Source organism: Xiphophorus maculatus, chromosome 1 (genome assembly GCF_002775205.1).
Source record: "Xiphophorus maculatus strain JP 163 A chromosome 1, X_maculatus-5.0-male, whole genome shotgun sequence".
NCBI lineage: Eukaryota > Metazoa > Chordata > Actinopteri > Cyprinodontiformes > Poeciliidae > Xiphophorus > Xiphophorus maculatus.
This window is the reverse complement of record NC_036443.1, coordinates 14,265,380-14,275,638: the sequence shown is the minus strand read 5'-3', so window position 1 is coordinate 14,275,638 and position 10,259 is coordinate 14,265,380. Positions and strand designations below refer to the sequence as shown.

At 40.1% G+C, this 10,259-nt stretch overlaps 2 protein-coding genes across 2 annotated transcripts; both read right to left on the bottom strand.

Moving 5' to 3' along the window:
- Positions 1-78: 78 nt before the first annotated feature.
- asb8 (ankyrin repeat and SOCS box containing 8) lies at positions 79-6,750 on the bottom strand. Its single transcript, XM_023341353.1, has 4 exons — positions 6,303-6,750; positions 4,781-4,957; positions 4,590-4,694; positions 79-2,793 (listed from the first exon to the last, which is right to left on the bottom strand). Exons 2-4 carry the CDS (start codon positions 4,907-4,909, stop codon positions 2,158-2,160), a joined length of 870 nt encoding a protein of 289 aa, XP_023197121.1. The 5' UTR covers positions 4,910-4,957; positions 6,303-6,750; the 3' UTR covers positions 79-2,157.
- A 421-nt stretch (positions 6,751-7,171) lies between these two features.
- LOC111606301 (piggyBac transposable element-derived protein 4-like) lies at positions 7,172-9,678 on the bottom strand. Its single transcript, XM_023326851.1, has 2 exons — positions 9,188-9,678; positions 7,172-9,064 (listed from the first exon to the last, which is right to left on the bottom strand). Exons 1-2 carry the CDS (start codon positions 9,296-9,298, stop codon positions 7,352-7,354), a joined length of 1,824 nt encoding a protein of 607 aa, XP_023182619.1. The 5' UTR covers positions 9,299-9,678; the 3' UTR covers positions 7,172-7,351.
- Between the last annotated feature and the right edge of the window lie 581 nt (positions 9,679-10,259).

Sequence of the window (10,259 nt, the reverse complement as noted above, 5' to 3'; positions counted from 1 at the left end):
TAGATGTGAGCTGGCAGAAATAAATCAGTCAGAATTAAATGGTTTGGGTTTAAAAATAGTAAGAGAAAAAGGCAGGCAGGCAAAGAAAAAGGCATTTACTTGCATTATATTGACAAAGAAAAGCAGCACCTTTGCAGGCATACACAAGAACTAATTGTATGGTTAATTTAAATGTATATTTACAGAACAGTCAGACAAAATAAGTTTAAGAAACGGTCAGATTTCAGACCTCCAACAAATTTTTGCCAGCTCATTGAGTGGCTTTACAAAAGACAAAACTTACTCATCATGCCATTTGATGGTTTTAACATTTAAACATTGAATTTAAAACAAAGTGACTTCAGTTTTGGAACCCGTGAGCACCCTTGAAAATGTTTTGCGAGTTTAAACCTCCATTGTAGAAACAAAAAAAAAAAAAAACAACACTCAATAAAGCCCAAATAAACAGAGAGTCAAACATGACAGCAGGCGTGGTGATACCACTTTTGTTAGCGTTGAACATATTCAGAAGACTACCTGGCACACTTAAGTGAAACCAACACTAATAATCAGCTTCACTCTGCTGCTACAACATAAATACAATTGTTCCCATCTGGTACAATCTTTCCTGCTCCAAATAGGTGTGTGTGTGTGTGTTTGTGTTTAATGCTATTTTCTTAGTGAATATCACAAACTGATCACAACCAAAACGTATCATACAAATTATTTCAACACAGTGCCTGGCAAAAAAAAGTTCAACGTCTTTCAACTTTTCCACATTTCAACACGTTATAACCACAACTTTCAGTGTATTTTAGTGGGAGTTTATGTTAACTCCCCTACTTTGTGGGGCTTCACAAAGTAGAAGACAACTGTGAAGTGGATGGTGAATTATCCATGTTTAAGTGCGTGAGCACCGCAGGGAAGTTAAATGAAGTAAAAATATTTTCTCTGCCGTCATAGTGTCAAAGATACTAAAGAAAAACACATAAATGTCACAGCAAAACAAAAGTGGTGTCATTTTTGTTCTTTTACACCTTCATATTTTCAGCACAAACCAAATTTCTTTGCGTCCAAACATTACACATCATTTTTAACTGATTTTGGTAAGGTTGAAGGGGTGTGGTTGGGCTCTGCTGAACCACCCTCAAACTGTTATTAAAATCCTTAAAGTGGTAGCAACACAAACAAAACTTTTGCTGCAAAAACCTGAACTGACCAAACTCAAAATGTCTGAGACTGTTTTGGTTAGATTTGAAAAATGTGTGTGTGGGCAGAGGGGGTGGGTTCTGCAGAGGTTCACCTTCCAGCAGGAAAATAACTTTAATATAATACTCATGTGTTACATGGTCTAGTCAAAGTTCAGACCTGTATCCAACTGAGAATGTCAGGCAAGATATTAAACACAGACGTCCAGAGAAGCTCTCCATGTAATCTGAATGAGCTTGAACTATATTGTAAAGAAGATGGTCACTTTGAAGCATCAATTATTTTCTCACCATAAATATAATCTACTTTTGAAATTTTGTGGTTGTCGTGTGGTAAAATGTGGAGAAGTTAAAAGGTTATGGTTACGCTTCCCAGGTATTGCATCTCACAAAAAGTACTGGAAAACCTTCATAATTACGTCATTCATCAACTGACTTATTTCTTTTTTATTCCCGCATGCTGAAAGCATGTCACTGTACGTTTCTTATCATTTTTAAACAAAGCCATCTTCTGAGTCCGACACAGTTTCATTTACAAACCTAATCAAGCAAAAATGAGTAATAATAAGCATTCTAAAATATTCTAATGAATAGCTTTTTAGAACATAGCTAAGTGATCAAAGAACTTGTTTGATCTTGGTTTATTCCCACGAGGAAGTCGAGCAAATCTGTTGCTTTAGTTTGGCGGGGGGGGGGGAAGGGGTTGTTTCTTTTTGCTACCAGACTTCAAAGAAAAACCAACAGCTGTTTAGTTGAAAGTGTGCAAGTCCTGCCTTGTTCATTCACATGACACTGATTAAACACAGCAGTCTGCACTTAAATCACTCCTCATCCAGATGTTGTGTAAATACAAGACAATAAAAAAAGACATACATCTGTATCGACTTGCCAATAAAAGCAGTATGACGAGCTGTTTAATCATCAGCCCATGAGGTCTGAGGATCCTCCCCCGCCGCCGCCGCCGCCGTCATCAGTCTCTCAGTAGTAGATAGTCTTTAACCGTTTCAGGTAGGGGAAGCTCTTTCACGGCGGTGGGGAGGAACTGCACTCCGAGGCTCTGCCGTATGGCGCAGCGCGCCAGCGAGCGCAGCGTGGGCGCCTGAGCCACCATGTTGGACAGCCTCGCCAGCAGCTGGGGGTCTTTGCTCAGCTCCTTGGGAAGGGTGCCGTCAGGCCGCCGGATCTCGAAGCGCCCCGCCGCTCGGCAAAGCAGCTCCAAGCACTCTTCCTCCTGTTCCGTGCCCAGGCCTCGGGCCAGCAGGGCCACCAGCCGGGATATAGGGGTCTGACCCTTCAGGTTGGTCACATGGACCTGGGCGCCGTAGTCTAACAGAACCTTGACGCTCTCCAGATTGCCCTTCATTGCTGCCCAGCTCAAAGGCGTGTCATTGTTGTAGTCCCGGGCATTGGGGCAGGCCCCGCTCTCCAGCAGGGCCCTCACACACTCCGGGTTGTCTTTGAAGGCGGCCCAGTGGAGGGGCGTGTCCTTGTTGCCGTCCAGCGCGTTCGGCTGGGCGCCGTACTCCAACAGCAGCTCCACGCAGCTCTCGTCCTTCTCTGCAGCGTAGTGCAGAGCCGTGCGGTTATAACCATCCAGAGCATTCACCTGATGGAGGAATCATATCAACAGGAAGGTAAAAAGGTTTAGTTGTTGGAAAGACAGGTTTCAGCCTTTTAGACCTTTACTGTACAAATAACAGCTTAGTTTTGTCATGTGAATAGCAGAAATGACCCAACCAGTCACCAGGAAATTGGAATAAGCCAATCTTTTCTTCATTAGCTCTAATCAGTGATCTGAAGGTCACAAACTAAAAAAAATCTAAATTTCTAGTTTTTGTTAAATTCATTGAAACTAAGAACTCTTACTGTTTGTGGTCTATAAACCACAAACAGTGGTTTATAGACCACTATGCATCTGCATTAAGTAGATGCATTTCATCTATTTAAAATTAAAACATTAAGATAATTTAAAAAAACATATATTTTATGCATAGAGTTAAACTTTATAATACAATTCTTTTGGATTCAAAATTTTTCTTTAGGTGTTAAAGCTCTTGATGCAAATAAAAAATGAGAGTGGTAAACAAAAAAACTGGAATTGGCAGCTCAGATCTTAAATTAATTAGGATAGGCCTTATAAGTGCATCTTTAATACACCTTTATAAATACACAAAAACTACCTCCCATGCGGCATAGACAGCAAAAAACAACAATTTATTCCTAGTTAGTAAATAATAAACTAAAGACGGTATAGACATCAACTTACTTTAATGGGTTTAGAGTTTTTATTTTTAAAGTACGACTCATTTCTGAGTCACTTTGTTAGAATAATGAACACATTTTCTCGTGCAAAACTTTCGTTTTCAGTCCATTTTGACTCTAGCTAAGTTCCCGAAAAACCATTCGAAGTTTCCTTTGGCTTTCAGTGACAAACTGTGGTGTGTTAGGAAGCAAGTAAACAAACTAATAGCTTGTCAGTCCAAACAGATTAACCAACTTTGAACCCGACCAAATGAAAACTTTCATGTGTATTCATTGTTGCTGAAAAAAATCATAGGAAGTGCGCATCACGCATGTTGTGGTTCGCATGTGTTTTCACTAAACCGATGACACATGTGTCACCCCAACTTACTAAATCAATCAGTTTAAGCCTCCATTTAAAACACATTTCCTTTCAATGGCTTTTAACCCTAGTTATGCAGGGCATCTGTGTGTTGGCTGTGTTTTAATTGATTAATTTTGCTCATTTTGTTGTTTAATTGTTAATTTTTTATTATGTAAAGCAATTTGGTGAACTGAAGTTGGTTTTAGATGTGCTATTTAAATACATTTGACTTGATTTACTCCTGCCCTGATATTACAAGAGCACTTCTGTCAACATTGTGCAATTTCTATTCCACAAATTTTGTCTAAACTACTTTTAACTCATCTCTACGTTTTTGATTTTCAAAACTGAAAAAACTCAATTTCCATATATATATATATATATATATATATATATAAAGATTTCTGTCAATAACTCAAAAACCAAAGCCGAAGGGAAATAAAAGGTCGTTTTTTTTCAGATTTTTTAAAATAATCTTTTAGTTGATTGAATAAAATATCAAAACTCTTCTATCCCCAATTGTCTTTTATTTCCTTATCAGACTTGGAAAATTATGAAAATCAAATTCCGTACTTTTCTAGACATGGCAAGACTGCGCAGGAACCCGGAAACCTGCTAAAATATAACCATCACTTGTTTTCCAGGGCTATGAATAACCACCGCAGACAAGCTCAAAAGCCACATCTTGTTGTACAGCACTGCTTCAGATCAACAAGCACAAACAGGCTCAGCTCTCTCTGAGTGATCTCTATCTGGAGAGCTGAATATTCATCTAAAATGCGTGGAAATAAACCCACCTCTGCGCCCTTCTCCAACAGCAGCTCCACACAGTCGGCATCAGCTACCATACAGGCACAGTGAAGGGGTTTGAGGGTCCCATGCATCCGGTTTACGTCAGCGCCCTAAGAAGGGTCGGACATAGAAAACGTCAAAACAGCCAGGAGACTTTTTTTTTTATTTTTTACTCCAAGCATGATAAGCAACATACCTTACGAATCAGATCCTCCACGTTGTCGTGTGGAAATGAGCGGATGGCGGCGATGGTGCGGATGAGCCGCTCGGACAAGGAGTATTTACTCTGAATGCTCTGCATGATGTACCACATAGTAGAGCTCATGTGTAACAGAGGACCATGGCACCCAGGCAGGGGTGACACTTCGGCACACTGGAAGACAATTTTTTTAAATGTTTGGGTTACACACTGCGAAACATAATGAGATCATGGAATACCTTAGTAATAAGCGCTCAGGTTGTTCCCGATTTCATCTAAATGGACGTCCTAACTGATCGCGTTTAAGACATCACCACTTAAAAGGATCAATGCTTTACAGCTAACCTGAGGCACTCATGCACTGGTGCCACCATGCCCTTTGACCTCCACCTGCAGGCCAGGCATGTGAAGTTTCTTGCTCAAGGACACAGAGACAGACAGAGCGCGGATTTGAACCGGTAACTGCCCAATTACAGGATGAACTCACTTACCATGTAGACTTTGTAAAACACTTTGATGCACATCGCCTAAAATTTCCAATATTTTATTTTACAGATTTATACAACATTATGCCTTTAATCGTGGGAAATTATAGGGTTTTTTTGTTTGTTTTCCGACATTTGAGAATATTCATGCTTTTTCTTGTAAAGATGTGAAATTATTGTAGAAATTTCTGAGATTTTTGGCAAGTATATTTTTTAATATCACTCATTTAGTTTTTTCCCTTTAAAATTTTTGAAATGTTTACGTTTGTTATTGCCATTTATTTAACCATTATTTACCAGAGAATCCCTTGAGATAAAATCTGTTTTTCGAGGGAGATTTGGCCAAAAAGGCACAATGGTGTACATTGCAATTAAATCATCACAAAATTTACTTACGTGTAAACTAAACAAACAAAAAAAAATTAAATAAATACAAGAATAGAGCATAAAATTAGAACTAAGATTACGTCAAATTTTGTGTCTCAAATGTAAGAAAATAGAGGTATAAATTCGTTGAAAGACTGCCTACTTGGTTATTTAAAAAAAACACCAAATGTTATTTTAGTTTAATCTCTTTTTGAGTATGAAACATCTGAGTAAGTATGTTGTTTCCAATGGCTGCTGCCCTTTCACTAAACTTTAGCTGACAGTTAGAAAAATGACCCATACATACATACTGTAGCAACGCAGCACCGTACAAATACGTGGCAATAGCTGGTGATTCACATTAAAATAGTGGCCCTTGACCTATACTAAATCAAAGTTTTAACGCTAAAACGTATGTAAGCTGGCGGAAGAAGCTGCGGAGGGTCTGCTTTGGAGAGAAAAACCGAAAACAAAACAAAACAAAAATCCCGGCTAGCAAACAGCTAGCTAGCAGCAGCTAATGCTAGCTCGGAGATACGAAGAGAGAAAAAAAATCCACAGATGAATGTAGAAACACGTGACACCTCCTTCAAATGCGCGCAAACGCGCTTCAAAACACACTTGGCATCAAACGTCGTCAAAACGCCGATGCAGGTGGAGTAACGTACCGTTTACAGCCCTCGGTAGATCGAGCAAGTTGCCGTGTAGAGAGTCAGCTGGCTACCGCTGCGGCTCGACATAAACACGGACCCGTCACGCAGCCACACCTTCCGCCTCAAACTGTCACAGCGACTGCAGACAGATGTTTCCGTCTGGGCCGCAGATATCGTTAAATTTCTCAAACAGGATCGGCGTCTGCCGAAGTTACTGGCTCCGATGGGATGGTGCGTCCTACCCCAGGATATAGGCATGTATGGCGGCGGCAGCGCTGGCGTCCACCGACAGGAGCATGCCGCGGACACCTTCAGGTCATCCTGCGGCTCCAGAGCCTCTCCCAGTAACAGGTTATCAAAGAATGAACATAGACACTTTACATTAATATTCCTAGAAAACTAAGATGAGAACAATATCCAAAAGAAGCCACGTTCATTTCCACAGAGCCGGCCAAAAATTACAGAGGGCCTTGAGCAGAGGTCGACTTGGGCCCCCATTATTTATTCGATTACTTATGCAGATAAGCTTCTCTCATTGACTTAACCCTTTGGAGTCTTGGGTCTAAATGGCCGTTTTGGTCTAATTTTGAATTTACCCTTATATTTTCACCATAAAAACTATTTACCTTACCTTGTTTGGTATCATTATTTTCAGAACATCCTAAACTTTGTGATTTTACAGTGTTTGTTTCATTTTGACAAAATGTATTATCACATTGGAGCAAAAAACACACACAGAAACAAAATCCGAGTAGAAAAAAATATTGATATTTTTACTATAATATTCACAAAAATGTTGAACAAACCATTTTTACAGCCTAACATGAAAAGTTTTTGGGTACATTTTAAGAACTTTTGTACAAACTTAGTAAAAAACAAATTACTAGTCATATTTTCACCATATTGTGGGTAATTTCCCAGGCGTTTTTTTTTTTACAACTATTTACAAAATATGTCAATATCTCCATCACAAATTTTCTCCAACATCACAATGTCTCACCCTCCCACCCCCACTTTCAACTATTTACAATATTTGCAAAATGGGTGCCACAAGACAAAACAAATTACTTGTGCCACTGTGCAAAGCAGTTTCTGTCAATCAGAAGGCACAATGGCACATCACAGCCCTCACATTTCCATTGCGTGTCCTTCCTGACTTTGTTCACCTGGAGGCAGTGTCTGCACTGCAGTCTGCCGTTTCTGGCATTTTGCTGAGCACTAATGGACACAGGAATGTGTTCAGCTGCCTTTCTCCTTGGAACACCTGCCATGTCCACACTACAAAGCTGACTGGCCATCTCCACACTGAAGTCTTTGTGTGTCATGGGCTTCACTCCTTTGGCTTTGCACAACTCTTGGTGTAGGATGTAGGCATTTGCTGTGGCAATGTCAACCAAATGCATAAGCACAGTCTTGTACCAACGATAAGTTTTCCGTTGTGCAGAGTAATACTGGATGAGTTGATCAGACAGGTCAACCCCACCCATGTATTTATTGTACGCCATGACTGGTGTAGGACATGGAATGTCTTTCACAATCCAGCGTTTCACTTCATTCTTCACCTTCCTTTGCACCGTCTCACCTGAAAACGCAGGATGGATAGTTGAGCAGACAGACACCTCCCGTGTGTCCATCCACTTCACAAAGACCACTGGGCCCTCTCTGATCCATCTCACTGATCCTCTTCCACTTTTTTTAGTGAGAGCATTTGGCCTCCCTTTAGGGCATCCTTTCATGGATTCCCTATAAGTGCCACAAGCTCCAAACATTTTGCTGGCCAGGTCCTTGAACAGTGTAGGACTGGTATAAAAATTGTCCATGTAAATATGGTAGCCGGTGCCAAGATAAGATGGCTGAATAAGTTTCATTACCATATCATAAGACAGCCCATGCTCACTTGCAGTGTGAGTCTTGCCAGTGTATAAGCTAAAACTCACAGTGTAGCCACTGCTTGACTCGGCCAACACAAAAAGCTTTATTCCCCATTTAGTTGGCTTGTCTTTCATATACTGGGTCATGCCAGTTTTTGCCTTTGTTGGCACCATCCTTTCGTCAACTGCCAGCTCCCTCTTTGGTTGGTAGTAAGCCTGACAGGCATTGAGGATGTCATCATAAACAGGCCGCAGTCTTGATAATTTGTCGTAGCCTGGTGTTCCCTTCTTTTTGTCATTTTTGACATCCTCCTCAGGATTACTTGGGTGCAAGTTCCACATAATGGTCCTGAACCTGTCCCTTGTCATGACCTTAGCTGGAGTTGGAACAGACAAAAAATGATTTTGTCTCCAGTAGTCCTGGACACTTGGTAGTTGCACCAAGGACATATAGATCAATAGACCAAAGAACCTATACAGCTCCTCTGTGTCTAATTCAGCCCATTTATATTTTTTCCCATTTGCTTGATTTTTTGCAGCATATCTGTTTGTGTTGTCACACATGGTTTTGACTGTATCAGCTGCAAAAAACAACAAAAACAGCTCACTTGGACTGTGGTTGGACATCAGATCCATCTGTGGTCCTGGTGTTCTCCTTGGTTGAAAGCGGCTTACAACAGGGGCTGCATCTGCGTCCTCTTCAGTGTTCCACTGTCCAGCCCGTGTTTCTGGTGCTGCCTCAGTCAGAGGAGATCTGGATCTTGTCCGAGTTCGCTGCGCTCTCCGTGGTGTCCTCTGATGTGTGGGCCTCAACTGGACAGAGCACGTGGGAGTTTCCTCCTCCTCCTCCTCCTCCTCCTCCTCCTCCTCCTCCTCCTCCCTGAATAGAATGGAGGGATCACCAAGCTGGAGATGGAAATTAGCATATAATGTGTTTCAGTGTGCATCTACTCCGACTATAATAATTTACTGTACATATCCCATGCCAAACAAAGAAATAAAACAAGAAAAAACAAAACAAAAACAAACCTCATCGTCAAGCTCAAACTCCGAGTCCGAACCTTCTGGCAGCGCGCCTTCGTCCTCTTCACATTCGTACATGTACTTCAGGGCTTGCTGCGCAGTCATGTAGCGACTCATTTTGACACACACTAAACACTAAAAACCGTCTACAAACACTACACACAAACACTAATGCACACTAACACACGTATGATCTAAAAATCTAATACAAAACACTACTAGTAAAATCCGAAATCTCAACAGCGCACCGTTCTCTTCCGCCACAAAACTCTCTCCCCGCGCTGCTGTTCCGATCTCAAGTCAAAATGCCCGAAAATGCTTTCTGATTGGTTGCTTCGGAAATGTGGTGCACTTGGAGGAACTCGGAAAAATGGCTTTCATGTTGCATTCGTTCACTTTTTGGTCATAAAACAACTACTGATTGCACTCAACATGCGTAAAATGCGCACTACGCTATGGCTAAAATGATCGATCATATTCCTGGTTTTATTTGGAAGTAAATATAAAACAAAATCAATATAAAAACACCACTTTTACAAAAGTTTGAAGTCTCTACTGTCCAACAGAAATGAAATGCACACTTCTCATGGCGTCTTTTTTTTTATACAGAAGTCTTTTAAATGCATGACGTCATGCCCGCCACAGGGATACAATATATAAGAATACAATATTTAAAGTATGCACCAACAGTTTATAATTATATTGTTACTCAGTCCATTAAAATGGAAGTGATTAAACTACCAATATCAAATAAATTCAGAGAACTACAAATATTTTTCTATATATGATTAAAAGGTGCACATTTGTCAGTTTTTTAATGCTAAATAAATGTGAACTGTGCAAAAAAATGCACACTGAAGATCTACAAAAAAAGTATTTTCTTTTATTATAAAATTACCATCTAAATTTCACACTTTTAAAGCCTAGCATGAGTTGAAACGTCAGTTTAAAAATAAAAATGGAAAAAGATACATTGGCATTCAAATAAACCCGTTTTATTTTGATAATTTTAAGATGTGCCAATTAAAATATTGACTGCAAAAAACAAATTCTCAAATTTGAAATGACAAAAGTAGAC